The sequence below is a fragment of the Pristiophorus japonicus genome, chromosome 11, assembly GCF_044704955.1.
Source record: "Pristiophorus japonicus isolate sPriJap1 chromosome 11, sPriJap1.hap1, whole genome shotgun sequence".
NCBI classification, from domain to species: domain Eukaryota; kingdom Metazoa; phylum Chordata; class Chondrichthyes; family Pristiophoridae; genus Pristiophorus; species Pristiophorus japonicus.
The window spans coordinates 120,060,078-120,088,042 of NC_091987.1; the positions used below are offsets into that span (position 1 = coordinate 120,060,078).

Consider the following 27,965-nt stretch of genomic DNA (forward strand, 5'->3'; position numbering starts at 1 on the left):
AAGAGGCTATCCTGTCTAATCCCACTTACCAGCTCTAGGTCCATAACCCTGCAGGTTATGGCGCTTCAAGTGTCCAGCCAAGCACCTTTTAAATGTGGTGAGGGTTTCTGCCTCTACCACCTTTCCAGGCAGCGAGTTCCAGACCCCCACAATCCTCTGCGTGAAGAAGCTTCCCCTCAAATCCCCTCTAAACCTTCTACCAACCACCTTAAACCTATGCCCCCTTGTAATTGACCCCTCCCCCAAAGGAAACAGGCCCTTGGTATTCACTATATCCAGGCCCCTCAAAATTTTATTCACCTCTGCCTCCTCTGTTGCAAGGAGAACAAACCCAGCCTATCCAATCTGTCCTAATAGCTAAGATTCTCCATTCCAGGCACCATCCTCATAAATCTCCTCTGCACCCTCTCCAGTACAATCACGTTCTTCCTATATTACGGCGACCAGAATTGCATGCAGTATTCCAGCTGTGGCCTAACCAGTGTATTATACAATTTAAGCATAACCTCCCTGCTCTTGTATTCTATGCCTCGGCTAATAAAGGTGAGAATTCCGTATGCCTTCTTAACCACCTTATCCACCTGGCCTGTTACTTTTAGTGATCTGTGGACAAGCACTCCAAGGTTCTTTGTTCATCTACACTTCTAAGTGGCCTAACATTTAAACTGTATATCTTTTCCTTATTAGCTCTCCCCAAGTGCATTAGTTCACTCTTCTCCGAATTAAATTCCATTTGCCACTGTTCTGCCCACCCGACCAGTAGATTGATATCTTCCTGCAGTCCATGACTTTCCTCTTCATTATTAACCACACAGCCAATTTTAGTGTCATCTGCAAACTTCTTAATCATACTCAATATATTCAAATCTAGATCATTGATGTATACTACAAAAAGCAAGGGACCCAGTACTGAGCCCTGCGGAACCCCACTGGAAATATCCTTCCAGTCACAAACACCCATCAACCATTACCCTTTGCTTCTACCTCTACGCCAATTTTAGATCCAACTTGCCACTTTGCCCTGGATCCCACGGGCTTCAACATTCGTGATATTTTGTGAATGAATTATGATCTGAGACCCTGGCCAAATATCCCACCCGTCAGTAATTTATGCGCGGATTTATCGCCATGTGGAACGTTGCATTCTAGGTATTAGGGATACTTTGTGCGGTGTTAACATTAGTTTGTGTATTTTGAAATGGATTAGCTCAGTGATAACTCTATTGTACTGGTAGACCAAAAGCATCAGTTTAACCAATTATTGGAAAAAAGTGCAGATCTGATTAACTTTAGTCATGCTGCATTATCTGAACATTGTGGCTTGCCGTATTGATGATATGTCATATTTGAACTAGGCTTTGATCTGTGAATGCAGACTGAAGTTAATTTGATTTTAGTTGTCAGAAATATGTCAATGAAGTGTGCGTACTTGTCACATTTCACTGTTTTGCCGTAGAGGATTTGGGTATGACATATACTTTCAAGTTCAATTTTGCTCACTGGTTTGAAAATCCTCTCTGCTGCATGAAGCTGGGGTTGGGGAGGAAAACGATGTATATTCGAGCCGAGGCTGGTCGACAGAATGTGGCCCATCTTCTGATCAAGTAGTGAGAGCTGTTGAGTCTTTCCTGTGAACTGTTCAAGGCTCATTGTGTTTGGTTAGCCGTATTCGTTTCGAAACCAGCGGAAGTTAGTTGCCAAGAGCCTCCAGGATGGGGGTCCCAAGGCAGCAGTCAGTTAATTGGCAGCCCCACAACCTAACCCCTGGACAGGGAAATGGTTGAAGATCGAGCCCTGCCCATTGGGGAAACTAAAGAACTGGAAAAACTTGTTCAAGGTCACTTGGTAAGATTTGTTGCGAGGTAGGGGCCTTGGCCAGTCTACCTGAAGAGAACTGACTAGGCCCAGAGTAATACTTACTTAGTTCAATTCCGTGATGGAACTGACCAAAAGAAAGCATTACTTAGCCCTCTGACTGGGATAGTGTGGTGTGATTTCTTATTTTCAGGATGGAAATAAAGTGAATGTAACGTGGAATTTGCTATGACTGTTATTCTATACATTCACTTACTGACTGTAAAATAAAGCAGCTTAACAATTCTTATTTTGCTTCATCTCACTAAAGTGTTCATCTGTCTACCCTTCGGATGATTAGAAAAGTGCACGTGATGTCATGCAGTAGGTTACGATATTGAGTCCATATAGCAAAGCTATCTCACTGCTACACCTCGAGTCACGCTATTGTATATCTAGATATTGGGGAGCGAAGGTAAATTCTTGATTGTAAGGTCCAGTTACAGGAGACTGATGATGCCTAACTCAAGAGAATATCTCCGGCAGATCCGAGATTTGTAACACTACCATACTGCTGAACGTTGAGGCAACAGGCGTGAATGCTAATGAGTTTCGTCTCAGTGGTTCACACTGTCTGCAAGTTTTGTAATGTGTTAGTGAATTATTTGGAACAATAAAATGCAACATTAATTTGGAGGACATGATTTCTCTCTTGCAACTGACGCAAGTCAAGACAACAACTACATGGATATGTTAATATTGGCAGGACCCATTGGGTAACAGAACGCCATGTGACTTAACATTTCAGAAGCCTTTACATCCAACAGATTCCTATTTATATGAGTGGAGCTTGAGAAGCTTGTTCGAAGGAGCGGGGGGTGGCGGAGATATATATTTGAGAAAAGTAAACTTCTTTTACTTCAAGAATGGTGGAATATTGTAGGTGAACTAAATATCATTTTGTGATGTAAAATCAACATGTATATCCGAGGTGGACATGTCTTTCATAACCAGAAATGGGAATTCATTTGTTTCGAATTGAAATAATCCATAATGTGATTAGCCTTGTTTTCTTGTCCACTTTCAAGGTGGCACTTTCTGGTTGTGGCTGTTGAAGTCCTGAGATATATTTGGATGAAGATTACCCATTGGCACTTTGTAAATACCAGTCCTGCATCATCCAGCTATCTCTACAGGCTTTTGATCATTAATGCTTATATCCTTCTAGTATAGCATTATCTCCACCGTTCTGAATGGCACCAAGAACTCTCTGAAATTGTGCGCAATTGATGGTTGCATATTAAAATACAGTTCCCGAGCAGAATAAAACACTGCAGTTTTTGCTTTAAAATGCTGAATTTTCTCTGTTCTGTCCTATTTTGCCTCTTGTACACATTTGAGATTTATGGACCGTGGAAAGTTGTCAACAGCCATGCCCGTACTCCAGTCTTGCATCTCAAGGCACCATTCCTGTTGGGTTGTTCAAAGACCCTTCGCAAACTAGGCTGACTCAAAATGAATAAATCACGAGTTGAGCCAAGGAAATTGGCAGTTAGTTGCATGATTTTGTGCTTGGCCGTTCAGGCAACTTGTACGCTGACAAAATAGTACCCCTTATGATTTATACACGTAAAAAGAGTCCGCCTGGGGGCATTGATTTCCTCATGCATACTGTTGACCCCTGCAAACTTACAACTAAATTCAGCAAGCACGTAAACTTTGATGATTTAGCAATGTGCACTTCTGTTGATTTTCAGCCACTAATTGTAAGATGGCTGGAGAATCCAGCGGGCGGGGGCTGAGGCGAACGCCGAACCAGTTCTCCCCCCCCCCCCCCCCCCCGGCCTCAACAGCATGATGCCTGGGCTATTTAATTACTGGGTCTCATCTGCATGCCACTCGTCAGTTGCCCATCTGAAAGTGGCAGGGGGCGGCAGGTGGGAGTGGGATATCAGGCAGCAATAGGCTGCTGGCTGGGACCGATGGAACGATGTCTAGGAACTAAGTTCACGAGAAGAGGGTTTTGGGAGGTTTCTCATGATCGGGAGTTGGGGGTGGGAGAGGGGAAGCAAGCCCAAGGTATGGGAAGCCTAAGCTTTCCTTGTGGAGTCCGGAAGAGCATTCCTGTTACTCCTTAATGGCTTCCCTCCTCGGGCTAACAGTTAAAATTGTAGTCGGGATTGGGGCCTGATGTCATCAGACCCTGATACGCATATTTAAAGAAGGATTTTGCCGTTTTCAGACGCGTGTACTTGCCTCCTGCTGAGAAGAGCGGATTAAGTTATGTATGAACGGAGCGGGTCGTCAAAATCGGCCAGGATAAGTCTCCCTGACAATTTTAACTGCCTTCATGGTTTCTGTTGAAATCGACCCTTAAATTATTTTCTGGTAGTGTACGGGAGTGACTGGCGCCACTGAATCCAAGGAAGTATCTGCACCAGACTCAAATTTGTAACACCTGCTTGACAAACCATCTTCACTTCTTTCAAGTGTTAGGGGTTGCACTATATTTTATTTCTATGATCATTTATTTGAACTTACAAAAGACCCTTGGCAAACTCCCATATGAAAGGCTAATTAAATAAAATCCCAGTAAAATATGGGACTGGAAGAAATTGGACTTTTTTTGGAAAGGAAATGGAGTACTAGTGTAAGGTGTAGTGCCAGAATGGGAGGAGCTATTGAGCGTAGTGCTTCGGGGGCCAGAACTTAGACTGCTGTTTTCTTGCCTACATAAATGAGTTGGATGCAGAAACCAATTGTTAGTTTCTTCATTTGTAGAAGACATTGGTAGGCGACTTTTAATCTTCATAAAGATTGGACAAATCAAATTGGCAAATGTAACCTTGAAGATGAGTTCATCCAGTGTATTGGGGACAATTTCTTAGAACAATACGTTGTGGAACCAACCAGGGAATAGGCTATTTTAGATCTGGTAATGTGTAATGAGATGGATTAATTAATGATCTCATTGTAAAGAATCCACTCGGGAAGAGTGATCATATGATAGAATTCCACATTCTGTTTGAGCGTGAGAAAATTGGGTCTGAAACCAGTGTCTTAAACCTAAATAAAGGCAATTACAAAGGTATGAAGACAGAGTTGGCTAAAGTGGACCGGGAAAATAGATTAAAAGGCAAGATGGTAGATAAGCAGTGGCAAACATTTAAGGAGATATTTCATCACTCTCAGCAAATATATATACCAGTGAGAAAGAAAGACTCTATGAGAAGGATGAACCATCCATGGCTAACCAAGGAAGTTAAGGATGGTATCAAATTGAAAGAACGGGTATACTATGTTGCGGAGATTAGTGGTAGGCCAGAAGATTGGGAACATTTTAGAAATCAGCGAAGGATGACTTAAAAAAATGTAAAGAGGGTGATAATAGATTGAGAGTAAACTCGCAAGAAATATAAAAACAGACTTCTACAAGTATATAAAAGGAAAGAGAGTAGCTAATGTAAATTTTTGTCCCTGAGAAGATGAGACTGGGGAATTAATAATGGGAAACAAGGAAATGGCAGAGACTTTGAACAAATAATTTGCACAGTAGAATACACAAAGCATCCCAATAATAGTAGAAAATCAGGGGAGAAAGAGAGGGAGGAAATTAAAACAATCATTATCACTAGAGGAAAAAGTACTAGGCAAACTAATGGGACTAAAGGCTGACAAGTCCCATGCATCTGATGGCATACATCCTAGGGTCTTAAAAGAAGTGACTGCAGAGATGGTGGATGCATTGGTTGTAATCTTCCAAGTTCCCTAGATTCTGGAAAGGTCTGAGCGGATTGGAAAACATGCAAATGTAATGCCCCTATTCAAGAAAGGAGGAAGACAGAAAGCTGGAAACTATAGGCCAGTTAGCCTAACATCTGTCACTGGGAAAGTGCTGGAATCCATCATTAAGGAAGTAGCAGGACATTTAGAATTTCGTAATACAATCCAGCAGAGTCAGCATGGTTTTATGAAAAGAAAATTGTGTTTGACATTTATTAGAGTTCTTTGAAGATGTAATGAGCAGAGTGGATAAAGGAGAACCAGTAGATGTAGTTTTTTTTTTGATTTCCAAAAGGCATTTGATAGGGTGCCACATAAAAGGTTATTACACCAGATAAGAGCTTGTGGTGTTGGGTATAATATATTAGCATGGATAAAGGATTGGCTAACTAACAGAAAACAGAGAGTCAGGATAAATGGGTCTTTTCAGGTTGGCAAACTGTAACTAGTGGGGTGCCACAGGGATCAGTGCTGGGGCCTCATCTATTTACAATCTATAAATTAATGACTTGGATGAAGGGACTGAGTGTATTTTAGCCAAATTTGCTGACAATACAAAGATAGATGGGAAAGCAAGTTGTGAGGAGGACACAGAGTCTGCAAAGGGATATAGATAGGTTAAGTGAGTGGGTAAAAAAATTTGGCAGACGGAGTATAATGTGGGAAAATGCGAGGTTATTCTCTTTGGTAGGAAGAATAGCAAAGCAAAATATTATTTAAATGGAGAGAGACTACAGAATACTGTGGTACAGAGGGATCTGGGGGTCCTTGTACATGAAACACAAGTTAGCATGCAGGTACGGCAAGTAATTAGGAAGGCAAATGGAATGTTGGCCTTTATTGCAAGGGGGGTGGAGTATAAACTGTACAGCGCGTTGATGAGATCACACCTGGAGTACTGCATACAGTTTTGGCCTCCTTATTTAAGGAAGGATATACTTGCATTGGAGGCAGTTCAGAGAAGGTTCACTAGGTTGATTCCTGGGATGAAGGGGTTGTCTTATGAGAAAAGGATGGGCATGTACTCATTGGAGTTTAGAAGAATGAAAGGTGATCTTATTGAAATATATAAGATTCTGAGGGGCTTGACAGGGTAGATGCTGAGAGGATGTTTCCCCTCGTGGGGGAATCGAGAACTAGAGGGCATAGTTTCAGAATAAGGGGTCACCCATTTAAGATGGAGAAGAGGAGGAATTTCTTCTCTGTGGGTCGTGAATCTTTGTAATTCTCTACCCCAGAGAGCTGTGGAGGCTGTCATTGAATAAATTCAAGGCTGAGATAGACAAAGTCTTGAACTATAGGGGAGACGAGGGTTATGGGGAACAGGCAGGTAAGTGGAGTTGAGGCCAAGATCAAATCAGGCATGATCTTATTGAAAGGGGCAGCAGGCTCGAGGTGCCGTATGGCCTACTGCTCCTGTTTCATGTTCTTATGTTATGACACTTGAATAGGGAATCCATTCGGGATGGAGGATGCATTGAAGATTTGCAAAAAGACTTGGATCTGTGATGCAACTGAGCAGATAAATGCAAAGTATTTTGTATTGCAAGTAAGTAAACAACATGGATATACAATAACTTAGCACAGGAAACTTCGATGGGGATGTGTGATTTAAATATACAGTAGTCGCTCCTTGATTCATTCTTGTAGTTCTCTACACAGAACTTTCCTGATGTGGTCAGTGCTGTCAGGAGGAACCATTGAGTGAAGCCTAGACACTATCAATGGAGAGAGAGGGAAAATCATTGGTAGGTCACTCAGATCCTACTGCACGCTTTTGGTAATCCTGTTTTTCTCAGTTTCCTGGGAAGGAGTCTGAATAGATTTAGGGTGGGTGGAGAGGGTGTGGAGGAGGTGAAGAACCCAATCAATCGAACAAAAAGATGAATTATTTCTTGCATATGTAGAGCTCACTCCTTATTAATCAAAGATGTGTAATTATGCATACAGCAATAGAGAGACTTTCATTAGGAAAGAGGTTAAAATGCCTGTCTTGTCTCAGCAATATTGTTTAATGGAACTAAGTCCCTTAACACATCCACATATTTATAGGCAGTATAGTGTTGAAATGTGAAAAGTGATTGCTGTTTAGGAAATATACCTGTCGGCAGCCAGATGAAATACTCGAGGGTTGATTTAGGGGATGATGGGCACATGATCAGAGACTAGTCATGCAGCCTGCAGATAACCAGATTTATAGTGCAGGGATTTTCCAGAGGTGCTGTTTCAGCTGCAACGTGGCATACATTATTGTGTTATTGAGTAGACATCCAAAAATGTGTTGGTGTCTCAATTCTCCGAAGTTAGGAGCTTCCTGCTGCAAGGCGTAGGCCAATAACCAAGTAACAGACAGGTCAAAATTGGGCACACGAGAGTCTAACTGAGCCCTCTCAATGGTGTGTAAAGGTAATGTGAACTAATCAGAGCAAAGGGTTTTGGGCTTGGTACCCAGTCTCTGCTGTGTTAGCTGATCCGAGCTGGAATGGTGGTAGAGTGCTGCAATTGGCTCGAACTTGGCTGTGCTGTTTCCCCATCGTCAAAAAGCCTACCAACATTCTCTGCCCGGGCTGATTGTTACAGACTCTGGTTTTACACTACATGTTCTACTCTGGTTCACCCTCCTTGGCTGCTCCCCACGATACAGTGTGTGCCTTTATCCACCCGGCATCCAGATAAACAATAATGAGACCCGGAGAGTGAATCCTTGTCATTGTATGGTGGGTTCCTGGAATGTACCATATGCTGCCACATGATTCTTGTTTTCGGTCAGTGGATTGAACATGTGCTTTTTGAGATTTGGGCTATACCAACAGACAATGTTCACAAAATTGGAGCCTTTAGTGCCTGCCATTAAGGCCGGTTTGGAAGAGAAAATGGCAGCTGATTCGCTTCCGGCGCAGAACACAGTGGCCACCATCTTGGTCAGGTCAGCAGCGCTACCATTGCCTGCGCTCGCTTCCCATCGAAACATAGAAATTAGGTGCAGGAGCAGGCCATTCGGCCCTTCGAGCCTGCAGTGCCATTCAATAAGATCATGGCTGATCATTCAACCTCAGTATACCTTTCCTGCTTTCTCTCGATACCCCTTGATCCCTTTGGCCGTAAGGCCCATATCTAACTCCCTTTTTGAATACATCTAATGAACTGGCCTCAACAACTTTCTGTGGTAGAGAATTCCACAGGTTTAACCACTCTCTGAGTGAAGAAGTTTCTCCTCATCTCCTAAATAGCTTACCCCTTATTCTTAGACTGTGACCCCTGGTCCTGGAACTCCCCAGCAACGGGAACATTCTTCCTGCCTCTAACCTGTCCAATCCCGTCAGAATGTTATATGTTTCTATGAGATCCCCTCTCATTCTTCTAAACTCCAGTGGATACAAGCCCAGTTGATCCAGTCTCTCCTCATATGTCAGTCCTGCCATCCTGGGAATCAATCATATTTAAATGATCCAGATCGTGACATCAATCGGTGTGCAATGCCTGAATTGAACACACGATCTGTGATTTTGGACATCGTCATTCTTAATAATGCCCTCTCCAAACCACGCACGGAAGAACGTGTGTGCAGCAGTACAATGATGCCAAGGCTAGGGCTTCTCAAAGGGGGACACTCAACTTTAAGGTAAGTTAATATTTTTGCTTTTGGACTAGTTTCTTTCCATTTTATTTGAGTAGTGGCTTGGTGCAATACATTTAAAAAGTTGTTAAATATGGCAGGGAGCGCTGTTGGATGTTTGCAAGGCTCTGGATCTTAAAGGCCACTGAGAAGACCACTTGCTCCCAGTCCTGGGGGCTCTAGTTGCAGTCCCCCTTGGGCTGCATCATCAAATGGAATTGGAGCAGAGGCAGCAAAGGGTACATGCTGGAGGGATCCGAAGAGGAAAAAGCAGAGAGGAGGAAGCGGAAGGAATGAGACAGCCCCTTTCTAGCCGGGATATCCAGGATCAATCCGCCTGCAGCACCAGTGAACACCACCCCGATTCCCCTTTCAACATTTGTCCCACATCGTACCTTCCCTCTGTTACTGACCATCACAGCATCCTCTTGGTCACAATGCTGAAATACAAGCCACCACAAAGCAAATGTTCCAATCCAACATTATCCATATATACATCCAATATTACATCAAAAAGTAAACTAATCACCCTTGTGCATTCCCTTAGTGACTGTATTGTGTGTGCCTTTGCCTATCCTACTGATGTCACGCAGTGCTACCCCAGTGGCTGCAGCATGGCTGATGGAAGGCTGCTGACTTTCAGTGGGGGACACTACAGAATGCCTCGCAGGATGACCTCAAGGAGCTAGTGGCAGGGTGTGACATTGAGTGAGGGTGTTTTTTTCTTCTTTACTTTCCTCTCCTTCCCCTTGGTCAACCACTGGCTGGGCAGGCTGGATTTCTTGGGTGTCTGCAATGAGGAAGGCACATGGGTAGGATTGTGGTGGTGGTGGTGGCGGGGGGGGGGGGGAGTTGGAAGCAAAAGGTGCATGCTTATACCATGTGCAGCTTGTAAATCAGAAGAGATTGTGGGATGAGGGGTAAGTGAGATGTGAGAAGGAGGATAATGTATGAGGATACCCGCATCTTGTCTCCTATCAGCCCTGCCGCTGGCCACGGGCTCAGCCATGATCCTGCCAAGAATGGCCAGCACCGTCTCCTCCAAGGGGCTGAAATGAAGCTAGGAATGTGAGGTATGCCTTGTATTTGATAGATATTGTTGATAGGTAGGTGAGTCATGGGTGGGCGGTCATGCATTGAGCAGTCTGTGAGACTAGTGGTGCAGTTGGTAGGAGACAGCTTTTGAAGATGCATTCCCTGACTATCACTCGTCTAAGATCATGAAACTACTTTGCGCACTGGAACCAGGTCGTGGGGGCAATACTGCTGGCAGTGACAGCCTCGACGATCTGATCCCACCTCCCTTCTGGAGGGCTTCCTGTTTCCGTGTGAGCAACTCGAGTTCTGCATCCCAGACCCTGGGTGCCATTTCCCTGGCCTGTTGAGCCATTTGTGTTGGTGCTGAAGCACTTTTAGCATTTTTGATCAGCAGAAGGCAGCTCAACTTTAAGAGCTGCAGGCTGCCTTGAAGAGGAGCAGGCTAGCTTTAAGTAAAGCTATCGTCGCTCCAGCGACGTGAACCTCGGCCCCCTGTTGAGTGCACAGCCTGTCAGCAGCGAGGCTGTGCGCTACAATCATGGTAATTAGCAGGCAGCACGAAATTGATGTGCTGCCTATGTTTTTTGAATGGGTCGCACCCGTTTTCCAGCATTATTGAATTTCACCTCCAACTTATTTAACAAAGACTAGGTAAATGAAGAGTATTCAATGCCAAACGGTGTGTTAACTGTCATTTACAAACATTGCTCTCCTTCATAATATGTCAAAATAACAGAATCTTCCCTGAGCTACCGTTCAACATAACTATCTCTGAAAATAGTTGCTCTTTGTGTGTGTGTGATGAAACACTGCCACAGGTTCAAACTAGCACAGTACCTCTGATAGATGGAAGACATTACAATCTTGATCGAACCACAAGTAGCTCAATATAAACGTGAAATTGGAAGACTAGCTATAGAGTCATCTGGCAAAAGGATGTCAGATAATCTTCAGCATTGCTTCTTCTCACATCTTAGGCATAGTTGCCGATCAAAACCATCACCTCCAGGCTGGCCTAATTCTTTGTTCTGAGCTTGATACCTTGACCACATGAAGATGTGTCAAATCAAAAGACTGTATAGCTCATTACACCAAGATCCATTGCTCGAGTGGTTATGTATTGTACAAGCTGTGAGTGCTTTTAATCCATAGGGCAAGTTCAATGCTGATCCCCAACAGGGAATAGTGCTTGAAGGGAGCACGGGTCAGATAAGCTGCAATACTGTAGCGCCAATTATCTGACCTGCACGCTCTTTGAGCACGGTTCCCTATTGGAAAATTCACGTTCCAATTTCTCCTTTTGATGAATTGCAAGTAGTGGTTACACAAAAAAGTGGTCTGTAGTTCTGCCATATTTACAACCTATATTTATTGATTCCCTCTCCAGATCCTATTAGATTATTTTTTGTTCATATACCAAAGCATATCTTCTGACTCACCATGAGCAGCATAATGTTTAACTTCAGTGGCCCAAATGGCCAGTCGGCCCTTCGAGGCTGCACCACCATTCAATATGATCATGGCTGATCATTTTTGCAACTTTAGTACCCCATTCCTGCTTTCTCTCCATACCCCTTGATCCCTTTAGCCATAAAGGCCACACCTAACTCCCTTTTGAATATATCTAACGAACTGGCCTCAACAACTTTCTGTGGTAGAGAATTCCACAGGTTCACAATTCTCTGAGTGAAGAAGTTTCTCCTCATCTCAGTCCTAAATGGCTTACGCTTTATCCTTCGACTGTGACCCCTGGTTCTGGACTTCACCAACATCGGGAACATTCTTCCTGCATCTAACCTGTCCAATCCCGTCAGAATTTTATATGTTTCGATGAGATCCCCTCTCATTCTTCTAAATTCCATTGAATATAAGCCTAGTCGATCCAGTCTTTCTTCATATGTCAGTCCTGCCATCTCAGGAATCAGTCTGGTGAACCTTCGCTGCACTCCCTCAATAGCAAGACTGTCGTTCCTCATATTAGGGGACCAAAACTGTACACAATATTCAAGGTGTTGCCTCACCAAGGCCCTGTACAACTGCAGTAAGACCTCCCTGCTCCTATTCTCAAATCCTCTCGCTATGAAGGCCAACATGCCATTTGCCGCCTTCACCGTCTGCTGTACCTGCATGCCAACTTTCAATGACTGATGTACCATGACACCCAGGTTAGTTGCACCTCCCCTTTTCCTAAGCTGTCACCATTCAGATAATATTCTGCCTTCCTGCTTTTGCCACCAAAGTGGATAACCTCACATTTATCTACATTATACTGCATCTGCCATGTATTTGCCCACTCACCTAACCTGTCGAAGTCACCCTGCAGTCTCTTGGCATCCTCCTCACAGCTCACACTGCCACCCAGCTTGGTGTCATCTGCAAACTTGGAGATATTACATTCAATTCCTTCGTCTAAATCATTAATGTATATTGTAAACAGCTGGAATCCCAGCACAGAACCTTGCGGTACCCCACTAGTCACTGCCTGCCATTCTGAAAAGGCCCGTTTATTCCTAGTCTTTGCTTCCTGTCTGTCAACCAGTTCTCTCTCCACGTCAATACATTACCCCCAATACCATGTGCTTTAATTTTGCACACTAATCTCTTGTGTGGAACCTTGTCAAAAGCCTTTTGAAAGTCCAAATACACCACATCCACTGGTTCTCCCTTGTCCACTCTACTAGTTACATCCTCAGAAAATTCTAGAAGATTTGTCAAGCATGATTTCCCTTTCATAAATCCATGCTGACTTGGATCAATCCTGTCACTGCTTTTCAAATGTGCTGTTATTACATCTTTGATAATTGATTCCAACATTTTCCCCACTACCGATGTCAGGCTAACCGGTCTATAATTCCCTGTTTTCTCTCTCCCTCCTTTTTTAAAAAGTGGGGTTACATTAGCTACCCTCCAATCCATAGGAACTGATCCAGAGTCTATAGAATGTTGGAAAATGACGATCTATGCATCCACTATTTCTAGGGCCACTTCCTTAAGTACTCTGGGATGCAGACTATCAGGCCCCAGGGATTTATCGGCCTTCAGTCCGATCAATTTCCCTAACACTATTTCCTGACTAATAAGGATTTCCTTCAGTTCCTCCTTCTTGCTAGACCATTGGTCCCCTAGTATTTCCAGAAGGTTATTTGTGTCTTCCTTCGTGAAGACAGAACCAAAGTATTTGTTCAGTTGATCTGCGATTTCTTTGTTCCCCATTATAAATTCACCTGATTCTGACTGCAAGGGACCGACATTTGTCTTCACTAATCTTTTTCTCTTCACCTATCTATAGAAGCTTTTGCAGTCAGTTTTTATGTTCCCTGCAAGCTTACTCTCGTACTCTATTTTCACCCTCCTAATTAAACCCTTTGTCCTCCTCTGCTGAATTCTAAATTTCTCCCGATCCTCGCGTTTGCTGCTTTTTCTGGCCAATTTATATGCTTCTTCTTTGGATTTAACACTATCCCTAATTTCCCTTGTTAGCCACGGTTGAGCCACCTTCCCCGTTTTATTTTTACACCAGACCGGGATTACATTTGTTGAAGTGATCTTTAAATGTCTACCATCGCCTATTCACCGTCAACCCTTTAAGTATCATTCACCAGTCTATCCTAGCTAATTCACGTCTCATACCATCGAAGTTACCTTTCTTTAAGTTCAGGACCCTAGTCTCTGAATTAACTGTCACTCTCCATCTTAATGAAAAATTCTACCATATTATGGTCACTCTTCCCCAAGGGGCCTCGCACAACAAGATTGCTAATTAATCCTCCCTCGTTACACAACACCCAGTCTAGGATGGCCAGCTCTCTAGTTGGTTCCTCGGCATATTAGTCTAGAAAACCATCCCTTATACACTCCAAGAAACCCTCCTCTACCATATTGCTACCAGTTTGGTTAGCCCAATCTGTATGCAGATTAAAGTCACCCATGATAATTGCTGTACCTTTATTGCACGCATCCCTAATTTCCTGTTTGATGCCATCCCCAACCTCACTATAGTATTTGGTGGTCTGTACACAACTCCCACTAGCGTTTTCTGCCCTTTGGTGTTCCACAGCTCTACTCATACAGATTCCACATCATCCAAGCTAATGTCTTTCCTTACTATTGCGTTAATCTCCTCTTTAACCAGCAACGCTACCCCACCTCCTTTTCCTTTCTGTCTATCCTTCCTGAATATTGAATACGCCTGGATGTTGAGTTCCCAGCGTTGGTCACCCTGGATCCATGTCTCTGTAATCCCAATTACATCATATCCGTTAACAGCTATCTGCGCAGTTAATTCATCCACTTTTGCTTGACTTTTGCGTATTGTTTTACCTTTACGTCAGAATTCCAAGCACCGTTCCACATTATTCATAAATTGTGAATTCCAATTCAATTATCTTTTGTGAAGAAGAATTGCAGGCATTAACTTGTATTGTACATCATCTCATACAATGGCCCTGGCTAATTGAGGTATAAGATTACACAGTAGAAGGATTACTGTTTGAGCCAGTGTAAATTTATGATAACTCGCTGTAACTGCACTGTACACCTTCAAGTTTCAGTTTGATTTACTCAACACTTATTTTTGTGTTGCAGTCACTCATGAAGGAAGCCCAACAGCAGGCTCTGTTGTATATCCAGATGGACAAACCCACGGGAACTATGTATCCAAGTCTTCACTTCCTTATTCATTTTACAGTCGGGTAAGAATAAATTTAGCCCAAAAGCTCCTAACTTTCTTTATAAATTTTTCAAGAATAAATCGCTGAGGACCAGCTAAATCCAGGGTTTCAGCAAACAAAGTGCAATAGTATATCTGCAGGGAGATGTTAGCAAAATAAAAGAAAGACTGCATTGTGTAAATATTCATGTGATGGGATGAAGTGAACATTTACTGTTGAAGAAAAGAACAGATTTGCTCCCTGCTAGAATCCTGTCCATAAACAGATATTTACTGAATTGTCAGGGCAGAATTGTCCTGCGCCCCAATTGGGGACGGTAACCTTCTGGGGCCGGCGGGACTTTTAGCACCCGGCGCGGAAGCCCCGCCCCCGCCGTGGAATTGCCTTTGCCGCCCTCAAAGGAAGCGGAGCCCAATCTCCTGTGTTCCACTTCTTTTGTGGGTGGTAACCGGGGTGCTACTGCGGCGCTGAAGCAAGCGCTATGTGGATGCTCCACGTAGCACTGATGCACTTCAACGCCCCTCCCCCTTGATTAGAGGGGAGGGCCACTGCGCACTCTGCAAGGTCTCTGATGGCCACCAGGGCAGCGTACGATTGGGCCAGCAGCTGGCACCCAAGATGAAGTGCCGGGCTGCACGATGGCGACCCTGACCACGCTAGGGCTGCCATCATTGAGCCGACACGAGAGTCAACAGACAAAAAAAGATGGCGGCTCCAGGGTGCTGGTGCCCTCCCCTTTAAGCACCTCGAGCAGATGTCGGCCTGTGTATTTTGAATCTGATAAATCAGTATTACATTAATGCTGGGGGGTGAGGCTGAAAAGAGCAAGAGAGCGGGATTTAGTAAAAAATCTTCAGCATTACTGGAGGCTATACAATTTTGCACGCTCTGACCCCGAGTTTTGTGCTCACAGTGCAAGCTGACTGACCTGCATACATCTACATTATCAATGCTTGTCATCATTTCCTCTCTCAATCTTGTTTTATGCTATGAAAGCAAATTTAATTCTGGGTGCCTCCCTTTAAGTTTTTTTTTAGTACACAGTGAGTTTTACCTGGAGCTGGTGTACACGGCCACAGAATTTGTCCCTTCCAACATGGCGTGCTTGGACAGCTCCCTGGGGCATCAGCAGGCGCATGATGGTCTGGGACACCCGGGAGCTGATTGTCGAGCGTTTGCTGTAATGGGCCAGGCGGGAAGCTTCACCCACGATGCGCTCGAAAATATCGTTCACTCAAGAGTTCAAGATGCTCAGAGCCTTGGAGGAGAATGCTGGTGTTGGGGTGCAGACCCTAAGGGGAAGAAAATGGGCCGCAAACTTTTCGCCCAGTTGCAGCGTCACTAAAGTTTAGTGGTGGCAGTAACCGGTAGCAGCCCACTCCGCTGAGCCGGTGATCACAACACTGTCACCGTGCGCAGCGACCAGTTTTCGCCCCGGAGCAAATATTTGGTATTACCGCCAGAAGCTGCGCCAGGCGATGCCAGCGACAGCTTCAGGAGGCGTGTATACATGGCGGCTGGTCACTCGCGGGGCGCTAGTTAAAGGGGAGGTTGGAAGCCCGTAAATAAAAAATCGGCCTACTTACCTGTTGCGGGGTCTGTGCTGCGATCTGCCAGCCCGGCAAGTCCTTACTACTAGGGGGATCAAGGGGTATGGCGAGAAAGCAGGAATGGGGTACTGAAGTTGCATGTTCAGCCATGAACTCATTGAATGGCGGTGCAGGTTAGAAGGGCCGAATGACCTACTCCTGCACCTATTTTCTATGTTTCTATAGATGAAGCCCTTACTGATGGGCACGGCACCCTGCTTCCCGGTGGTCCAGGTAGGGCCTGGTAGAATCTGCAGCTTGACCCACCGCTTTAACGAAGGGACGGGCCCTTTGTATGGCAGCTGTATGCGGCCCAGAGCGTAGCGCTGCGTCCCGCACCCTCTGCTTCCGCCCCCTTAGCACCCCATAGGAAGTGGTCCGCTTTGTTTGCGTTCTCCTTCCTCAGGGGCGGTAACCCCAATTTCGCGAGCAGGGCAGGACCAACGCACTTGGTGCAGGAACTCGCGCCTCGCAGATGTTACCGCCCCCAAATGGGGCGCTACACAATTTACCGGCCAGGACCTTTTACTTTGCTTTTCTCTGAACCATCTCCAATGTGACAAAACCCATTTACAGTGGAGTGCCCAAAAATTGCATGCAACCCATGAGTTGCACAGGGTTAAACTGAAATCAGTTTTTATTGTTTTATGCATTTGCGCTGCATCCCAGTACTTCATTAGCCTTTTTTTATAAGCACTTTTGTATGCTAAACGAACTGGATTGCCTGCCCAGCGTGCAGCTGTGTTTGCGAGATACCAGCTGCATTTCTCTTTGACTGCTGACTATTATCTGCACAGGTTTCTCAATAAGAATTAATGGGCTCATGTGGGATACATTATGTAAAGCACTAGGTTACAAAATAAAATTACAGCAAAAGCTACAAATAACATGCAGGACCTGAGACCATTTTTACTGTCACTGCTATTAAGCTATCTTGAAAGCAGAAAATAAGCAACGTGATACTGTCCACATGGAACAAAAATGCACCGTTAAATGTTTCAGCGCAATGAGAGCCTCCTTCTCTCCCTCCCCTCTCCCCATGTACACAGAAAATAAAGTTAAATATAATTAGCAATTGTCTAAAATGGAATGGGGGGTGGGGGGTGAGAGGTGAGAGGATGGAGTGGGAGAGGGAATGTTCACCACCGGCCTGGCTGACTGGGTATGTTACACCATATCATGAGGGAATGTGCTTGAAGAAATCCCGTACTTCAGGATACCAGAGAGAGGAGATGTTTAAAATAAAGCAATTACACAAGTATGTCAGTCACTCCCCTTTAGCAGGTGAAACATTTTTTTTTAAAACAGTCTTTTGTCCATATCGGAGAAATCGTCCTGCGTCCACAACCAGAGCACAGAGTGAAGAAATGTCCCTTTGTGCTGCGCTGCTCATTATTTCTGGGAGTAAGTTTTCCCCTTTTCCCTGTAAAGTAATTCCTTCTATTAGCGCCTTGCCTGGCACCTCCCAAGCCAGGAGCATGAGCATATGGCCTGGCCCCAGCTGCTCCCAATGAATACTGTGTCCAATTGTTGGGAGGAGCCAGACTATTAACAACAGTGACCAGCCCCTTCTGCTTTCTTTTTCACTCACAGAAGGTGCCTCTCTATTAAATATGCCAGACTAGCAACTCCCCGGGGTGGAGCTCGAACTTGTGTTCATGCCCACTCCACGGCACTGATCATTATCACTCCAGCACTCACTGTACCATTGTATCAAATCTTTTGTCTTGTAACACTCCTGTGAAGCGCCTTGGGGTATTTTAGTATGTTAAAGGCGCTATATAAATACAAGTTGTGTTGCCTACCCATAAAATCATTTTGAAAAGGAGGCACTGATTCAAAACGCTCTGGCTAAGGGCCAAGATGTTTTTTTATATATACTTGGATCTTGGCCCAACTTTGACTGATTCATGAATTACCATTTGTTTTTTTTATTCATCCTGGGCAAACATTTCTGTTTAACCCTTAAATCAGCAACAGTTTCCCCCGCTTCTCGCCCCCTCCCCATTGCTATCTCTCAGCAATGCGTATTTGCTGTATTAAAAAATTTAAAGCATTCTGTTATGTATGTAAACATTACTAATGTGTAAGACTTGCCACCAGGGGGGCACCTGTGGGAGACCTGCACACCCTGGATAAGCAGGTATAAAAGGCAGTCTACCATGCTGCCTCCTCACTCTGGAGTTACAATAAAGAGACCAAGGTCACAACAGTTTGAGCTTAAGATATACAGTCTTGTGGACTTATTCTAAACGTAACAATTGGCGACGAGTAACAGATCACGAACTTTCATGCAGTTATGGCTGCTGTTGGTATTCTTGAGAGATTTGTTGAGGGTGATGATTGGGAAGTCTTCGTTGCGCGTCTTGACCAGTACTTCGTGACCAACGAGCTGGAAAAGGAAGAAACCGCAATCAAGCGCAGGGCGATTCTCCTCACCATTTGCAAGTCCACGATATATGGCCTCATCAAAAATCTGCTAGCACCGATGAAACCAACGGAGAAGACATATGAAAAGCTGTGCATGCTGGTTTGGGAACACCTCAAGCCGAAGGAGAGCATCTTGATGGCCAGGTATCTCTTTTATACGCACCATCGCTCCGAGGGCCAGGACATGGAAAGCTATGTGAAGAGAAAAAGATTAGTGAAAACAAACGTAGGTCCCTTGCAGTCAGATTCAAGTGAATTTATGATGGGGAACCAAGAAATGGCGGACCAGTTGAACAAATACTTGGTTCTGTTTTCACGAAGGAAGACACAAATAACCTTCCGGAAATACTAGGGGACCGAGGATCTAGTGAGAAGGAGGAACTGAAGGATATCCTTCAAGCGGGAAACTGTGTTCGGGAAATTGATGGGATTGAAGGCCAATAAATCCCCCGGGCCTGATAGACTGCATCCAAGAGTACTTAAGGAAATGGCCATAGAAATAGTGGATGCGTTGGTGATCATTTTCCAACAGTCTGTCGACTGTGGATCAGTTCCTATGGCCTGGAGGATAGCTAATGTAACACCACTGTTTAAAAAAAGAGGGAGAGAGAAAACGGGTAATTATAGACGGTTAGCCTGACATCAGTAGTGGGGAAAATGTTGGAATCAATTATTAAAGATGAAATAGCAGCGCATTTGGAAAGCAGTGGATTTATGAAAGGGAAATCATGCTTGACAAATCTTCTGCAATTTTTTGAGGCTATAACTAGTAGAGTGGACAAGGGAGAACCGGTGGATGTGGTGTATTTGGACTATCAAAAGGCTTTTGACAAGGTCCCACACAAGAGATTGGTGTGCAAAATCAAAGCACATGGTATTGGGGGTAATGTACTGACGTGGATAGAGAACTGGTTGGCAGACAGGAAGTAGAGAGTTACGATAAAAGGGTCCTTTTCAGAATGGCAGGCAGTGCCTAGTGGAGTACCACAGGGCTCAGTGCTGGAACCCCAGCTCTTTACAATATACATTAATGAATTAGATGAAGGAATTGAGCGTAATATCTCCAAGTTTGCAGATGACACTAAGCTGGGTGGCGGTGTGAGCTGTGAGGAGGATGCTAAAAGGCTGCAGGGTGACCTAGACAATGTTGGGTGAGTGGGCAAATGCATGGCAGATGCAGTATAATGTGGATAAATGTGAGGTTATCCACTTTAGGGGCAAAAACACGAAGGCAGAATATTATCTGAATGGCGGCAGACTAGGAAAGGGGGAGGTGCAATGAGAATTGGGTGTCATGGTTCATCAGTCATTGAAAGTTGGCATGCAGGTACAGCAGGCGGTGAAGAAGGCAAATGGTATGTTGGCCTTCATAGCTAGGGGATTTGAGTATAGGAGCAGGGAGGTCTTACTGCAGTTGTACAGGGCCTTCGTGAGGCCTCACCTGGAATATTGTGTTCAGTTTTGGTCTCCTAATCTGAGGAAGGACGTTCTTGCTATTGAGGGAGTGCAGCTAAGGTTCACCAGCTTGATTCCCGGGATGGCAGGACTGACATATGAGGAGAGACGGGATCAACTGGGCCTTTATATACTGGAGTTTAGAAGGATGAGAGGGGATCTCATAGAATCTTACAAGATTCTGACGGGACTGGACAGGTTAGATGCGGCAAGAATGTTCCCGATGATAGGGAAGTCCAGACCCAGGGGACACAGTCTTAGGATAAGGGGTAGGCCATTTAGGACTGAGATGAGGAGAAACTTCTTCACTCAGAGTTGTTAAGCTGTCGAATTCCCTACCGCAGAGAGTTGTTGATGCCAGTTCATTGGATATATTCAAGAGGGAGTTAGATATGGCTAAAGGGATCAAGGGGTATGGAGAGAAAGCAGGAAAGGGGTACTGAGGGAATGATCAGCCATGATCTTACTGAATGATGGTGCAGGCTCAAAGGGCCGAATGGCCTACTCCTGCACCTATTTTCTATGTTTCTATGTCACCGACCTAAGACACCTTGCAGGACCGTGCATATTTGCTGGATTTTTGAGGGAAGTGTTGCGGGACTTTTTCGTGCTTGGAATCGGTCACGAGGTCATTCTTCGCAAACTGCTGTCTGCCCAATCCCGAGATCTGAGTAAGGCCATCACGATAACCCAGGCTTTTACGTCCACGAACGATAACACTAAGCGGATATCATTGCAGCATTGGAACTCACCGGCAAGTACTGTGCATAAAATAACGTCTTCAGCCGGCAGAACTGTACATGGCAGGGCCTACACGTCCACAGAGGCCAGACCTAGGATGACTCCGAGCCCGCCGTGGGGCATGAATGCGAATCCATTAGCACCATGTTGACGCTGTGGGGGTAATCATTGAACACATCAATGTCGATTCAAGCACTACGTGTGCAAGGGTTGTGGAATAATGGGGCACCTCCAGCGAATGTGCAGACGTGCTGCGACTCACCACATGGCAGTGTCGGCGCGGATCACGCTGAAAGAGTAAGAGAGGCAACTCAACCCGAGGCTGAAGAAGAAGTGTATGGGGTACACACTTTCACCACCAAAAGCCCTCGATAATGTTAAAAGTCAAATTAAACGGCATTCCAGTTTCAATGGAATTGGATACGGGGGCGAGTCAGTCAATTATGAGCCAGAAAGCTTTTGAGAAACTGTGGGGCAACAAGGCACAAAGGCCAAAACTGAGCCCGATGCACACCAAGCTGTGCATTTACACCAAAGAGCTCATACCAGTCATTGGCAGTGAAGGTATCGTACGATGGAGCTGTGCATGATTTACCACTATGGATTGTACCAAGTGATGGCCCAACGCTGTTCAGCAGTAGCTGGCTAGGAAAGATCGATGGAACTGGACATCAAAGCACTGTCTTCGGAGCCCAAGTGCTGAACAAATTCCCGTCGTTATTCGAGCCAGGCATCGGCAACTTCACAGGCGCCAAAGTGCAGATCCATCTCGTCCCTGATGCATGACCCGACCCGTTCATCACAAGGCCCGCGCAGTTCCATACATGATGCGAGAGAAAGTCGAGGTCGAGCTGGACAGACTTCAATGAGAGGAGATCATATCGTCAGTCGAGTTCAATGAGTGGGCCAATCCAATTGTGCTGGTGTTGAAGAGCTATGGGGCAGTCAGAATCTGTGGGGACTACAAGGTAATGATCAACCGAGTCTCGTTACATGACCAGTACCCACTACCCAAAGCAGATGACCTGTTTGCAACACTAGCAGGGGGGAAGTCATTCACCAAGCTGGATCTAACCTCTGTGTACATGATACAGGAGCTGGCTGAACCTTCAAAAAAATTGACGTGCATCAACACGCAGAGAGGACTGTTCATATTCCACAGATGCCCCTTTGGGATTCACTCGGCGGCGGCCATCTTCCAGAGGAACATGGAGAGTCTGCTGAAATTGGTTCCGTGCACCGTGGTGCTCCAAGACAACATCTTGATCACTGACCACAACACGACCGAACACTTGAGCAACCTGGAAGAGGTTCTCAAGCAACTGGACAGAGTGGGACTCGGGCTGAAACGTTCCATGTGTTTTCTGGCACCAGAGGTCAAATTTCTGGGGAGAAAGATTGCGGCAGATGGCATCAGACCCACGGACTCCAAGACAGAGGCCATCAAGAATGCACCCAGACCACAGAATGTGACGGAGCTGCGTTCGTTCCTGGGACTCCTCAACTGCTTTGGTAACTTTCTACCGGGGTTGAGCACTTTGCTGGAACCATTGCATTTATTGCTACGCAAGGATGACAACTGGGTTTGTGGTAAATCTCAAGAGACGGCCTTTAACAAGGCCAGAAACCTGCTATGTTCTAACAAGTTACTTGTATTGTATGACCCATGTATCGTTTAGTACTAGCTTGTGGTGCATCTTCGTACGGGGTCGGCTGTGTGTTACAGAAAACCGATGGGTCAGGCAAACTGCAACCGGTTGCATATGCGTCCAGAAGCTTATCTAAGGCTGAAAGAGCCTACAGTATGGTTGAGAAAGGAGCATTAGCATGCGTAGACGGGGTTAAGAAAATACACCAATACTTATTTAGGCTCCGGTTCGAGCTCTGAACCGACCACAAGTCTCTCATTTTCTTGTTCAGAAAGCAAAGCTATTAACACCAATGCTTCGTCCCGCATCCAAAGATGGGCACTAACGTTTTCTGCCCATGATTATGTAATCCACCACAGACCAGGCACTGAGAACTGTGCGGATGCCCTCAGTCGGCTACCATTGCCCACCACCAGGGTGGAAATGGCGCAACCCGCAGACTTGCTCCTTGTAATGGATGCTTTTGAGAGCGAGGGTCACCTGTCACGGCTCGCCAGATCAGGACCTGGACTAGCCAGGACCCTGTGCTATCACTAGTAAAAAGCTGTGTTCTCAATGGGAGCTGGTCGGCGGTCCCAGGGGGAAATGCAAGACGAAATTAAGCCGTTCCACCGACGTAAGGACGAATTGTTCATCCATTCGGACTGCCTCCTATGGGGGAATCGTGTAATTTTGCCAAAAAAAGGCAGGGAAACGTTTGTACGCAACCTTCACAGTACCCACCCAGGCATAGTCATGATGAAGGCTATCGCCAGGTCGCACATTTGGTGGCCCGGCATTGACTCGGAATTGGAGTCATGCATACACCAATGTAACACTTGCTCATAGTTGAGCAATGCATCAAGGGAGGCACCACTGAGTCTGTGGTCATGGCCCTCCAAACTGTGGTCAAGGGTCCACGCAGATTTCGCTGGCCCCTTTCTAGGAAAGATGTTCCTAGTAGCAGTGGACGCTTACTCTAAATGGATTGAATGTATAATGCAACCATTGAAAGCCTCCGGGTCATGTTCGCCACGCATGGTTTGTCCGACGTCCTTGTGAGTGACAATGGACCATGCTTCACCAGCTCGGAATTCAACAAGTTCATGACCCGTAATGGCATCAAGCATGTCAGGTCTGCGCTGTTTAAGCCCGCATCCAATGGTCAAGTGGAACGGGCAGTCCAAACCATCAAGAAGAGCTTGAAACGTGTGACCGACCGTTCCCTGCAGAGACCCAGTTATCTCGGATTCTGCTCAGCTACCGCACGCGACCCCACTTGCTTACTGGTGTTTCCCCTGCAGAATTGCTAATGAAGAGAGCAGTCAAAACCAGGCTCTCCTTAGTGCACCCGGATCTCAACGATCATGTAGAAACCCGGCGTCACCAGCATAACATGTACCTTGGCTATATCAAGCGACATTGAAGTCAATGACCCTGTGTTTGTTCTTAATTATGGTCATGGTCCCAAATGGGTTGCTGGCACTGTGTTAGCCAAGGAGGTGAATAGAGTGTTTGTTGTCAAACTTTTGAACGGACAAACATGCAGAAAGCACTTGGATCAGACCAAACTGCGGTTCGCTGACGGCCATGAACAGTTTGAAGAGGACATTACCATCATTGATCCACTCACACACACCCAACCAGCAATCGACCTCGCAGTCAACCACGAGGATGAACCCACCATGCCTGACAGTCCGATCAGACCAGCCACACCGTAGTGCAGCAATGATCTGACTGACTCACCCATGCCAGGACTTCAACACAGGCAATCAACCCGGGAACGTAGAGCCCCGGATTGCCTCAACTTGTAAATAGCTTGTACATAAGACTTTGGGGCGAATGATGTTATGTATGTAAACATTACAATGTGTAAGACTTGCCACCAGGGGGCACACTTGTGGGAGACCCAAGGGCCACCTGGGCAAGCAGGTATAAAAGGCAGACTACCATGCTGCCTCCTCACTCTGGAGTTACAAGAGACCAAGGTCACAACAGTTTGAGCTTAAGATATACAGTCTTGTGGAGTTACTCTAAACGTAACACATTCTCTTCTATTTGAACTTCACTTTTAAATATAATGGGCCAGACTTTGCTGTCAAAATAATGGTGAGGCTAATGGCGTTCGCTGTTTATGCACAGCAACTTCAGGCGTGGGGCAGATGCACGATTAAACGCGGAAATCCAAACGTTGCTGTCCAAGTTGTGTGTCTCTGTCATTAGCTTTGCAAAAACAGCATCTCGCTGACTGGCTCCCAATTGAAAGAAAGAAAGAAAGACTTACATTTGTATAGTGCCTTTCACGACCACCGGACGTCTCAAATTGCTTTACAGCCAATTTTACAGCACTTTTGCAGTGTAGTCACTGTTGTCATGTGGGAAATGCGGCAACCAATTTGCGCAGAGCAAGCTCCCACAAACAGCAATGTCATAATGACCAGATAATCTGTTTTTGTGATGATTGATGTTGATTGAGGGATAAATATTGTCCAAGACACCAGGGATAACTCCCCTGCTCCTCTTCACAATAGTGCCATGGGATCTTTTACATCCACCTTTGTTTTAATGTCTCTTCCGAAAGACAGCACCTCCTGACAGTGTAAAACTCCCTCAGCACTGCACTAGCGTGTCAGCCTAGATTTATGTGGTCAAGTCCCTAGATTGGAACTTGAACCCACAAACTTGTGACTCAGATGCGAGTATGTTACTCACTGAGCCACAGCTGGCATTCCAAACAATGACGCACAGCATATCTGATCAGTACGGGATTTGAACCTTTGAACTTGGCGTTATTACCACCACGCTCTAATTAACTGTGCTAACCGACCAGCGCTGTGCATTGCAATGCTTTGAATGGCGTGAATTTGTTGTATTTGCGCAGTAGATACGAACTAAACTCACCACAGAAAGTTAAGGGTTGTTAGACTTGTCATTTCAAGTCTAAGTACCCTTTTAATGACATAAGTGTTAATTACTGCCAATCAACCACTCTGGATAATTAACTATTAACAAGTGTGGGGTCTCATGACTTCAGGTTTTAATTGCTTAATTTTAAGTTTAAATTTAATTTTTTTTTAACTTTTCCTCTCTCCTCTCTCTCCTTTTTCTTTCTCTCATTTTCTCTCTCTTAATCCAATTTTTCTTTCCCTCCCTTTATTTCTCTTTCTGTACCTGATTTGACATTGAATTCACCCATTCTAGTTCACATTTCCTTCTCTGTCCTTATGCTGCGTATTTCTCAATCCTTCAATCTGATTAAGGAGATGCCCTGTCACTTCTGTTAACTCTGGTCCCAGATGTCCTGTTTCCCTCACTGCAATGTTATCAGCTTGCACTTTCAGCAACCTGCCATTTAAAAAAAAAAAATAATAAAACCTAAATGGCAAGGGCAAGTCTAACTAATGGCAGACGCCATTAGATTCACTCCTACAGCAAATTATGGCCCAATGTCTTCTCTTTACAGAAGCAAACATCTGTACAACCAGCAGACCCAGAACCACAGGAGGGCCCGTCAGACTACACAGATGACCCCTGGAGGATAACCGAGGAACAGCGAGAATACTACTTCAATCAGTTTAAAACGCTGCAGCCTGATTTGAGATCTCTTATTTCTGGTAAAAACCCTTTATTCAAAGCATAAGTATCATATTGTGAATTAAAAAGCTGATCTATTATGAAAAGGCTATAATTTCTTTATATTTTGTAGCTGTCTGTAAAGTCAATGGAAAGGAAAATCGAGTGGAGTGTTTAACGGATGCTTTTGCGCCCTGCTGAAGTTGAATTTCACCCCCCAAGCAATGTTCCCTTTAAGCTGAACGGCTGCTCAGCGTTCTGGAGCTCTCGCCCAGCCAGCTCCACCAGCTTTTAAAGGGAAAAACCGCACGCGTGCAGTACTTTGGGCCGTGCAGTTCGTTAAAGGGGCCCCGCGGCCCAAAGAAAATTAGAGGGAACATTGCCCCCAAGTTTCTCCTTACACTGGTCCCAATAATATACTTGAACCTATCCTCAGAAGAACTCCCCTAGTGAACCATCATGAATTTCGCTGTTGCTGACAACAGCCATCCTCACAGAATGTAGGTTTCAACTTGTACCAAATTATAGGCATATATCCAGGCCCATGAGGGACTGGACGGAGAATGCCCAAACTCATTTCATTTGGGAGACTTGCAGCTAGTAAAGAGGAGAGTATTCAACCGCATCCCATCCAGGTGAGCACGACTCAAACCCAGATTCCAGTCTGTACCACGATGCTGAGCTCTTTTATTTTTGCAACTTGATGAAGAATGTGACATTGTAACATTTATTGATAAATTCTCCTGTCTATGTTCCATTTAATTACTAGTCTGGTGTGTGTCCAAAGACCATGGGGTCATTTCTTCATTCATAGGCAAGCAAGACCTACTATCTCTATCAAAAAAAGACCGTATTGCAAAACATCGGCATTCACAGAAAGCAGCCAATCAGATCCCTGAAAACCCCTTTGAGTAGCCAAAGTGTTTTCCCAGCCGTCTCAGTCTATGCCTTTAAAAATAAAACTTGCAGGCATATATAAAATTAAACAATTCTGAAAAATAAATCACTACACTTAACCAGCTTCTTTTATATGACCACTTTCCCCTGGACAGCCCACCTCTCTCTCGTCCCTGCAAATTGCTTTACACCTGGTGTGTATTTAGCACCAGGACCTTCATTTCATTGGTTTTTGTTTGTTCAGCACATGCAGTACAGGAGCTAGTGCACTTCAATGTCAATTTGTGCATTCAGTGAAATCTTCTCAACAACTCCTTTTGGCAGCTACAATCCAATCTGCCTCTGCTCTTAGTGACCTAGTTGCACTTTAACTGTCATCCTTTCTCCTCCACCCCTCTAGTACTTCCAGGCCCCTGCTCCTCGAGTTCTGCCACAGATTAGATCTTTCTGAAGCAATAGATCCCTCCCCTAATGGTCCCAAATTGCATTCCCTTCCAACGCTCTTGGACATCAATGCTCCGAAACCCTAGGTACCCTTGGTTATAACAGGCCTTACATTGTAGCTCCCGATAGAGATCTCAGGCCCAGACCCATGTCTGCCAGCCCTCTGAATCTCTCAAGACCTCATCCTGGCTTCCTGACCTGGGCCCTCCGGACACCCATTTTCTTTCTCGCCTATGTGTGTTCCAAACTCTTCCCACCTGATTCCATTACCCACTTCTAATGTGGTACATGTTGGCTATTGTCCTTT

At 45.1% G+C, this 27,965-nt stretch overlaps 1 protein-coding gene across 2 annotated transcripts in view; it reads left to right on the forward strand.

Moving 5' to 3' along the window:
• Positions 1-27,965, forward strand: part of reps2 (RALBP1 associated Eps domain containing 2) — a 282,650-nt gene that overhangs the window by 166,475 nt on the left and 88,210 nt on the right. For both annotated transcript variants that reach the window (XM_070893049.1, XM_070893050.1), the window contains exons 5-6: positions 14,816-14,922; positions 26,208-26,358. In XM_070893049.1, coding sequence (XP_070749150.1) covers positions 14,816-14,922; positions 26,208-26,358 — 258 coding nt within the window. The remainder of the gene's footprint in view (positions 1-14,815; positions 14,923-26,207; positions 26,359-27,965) is intronic.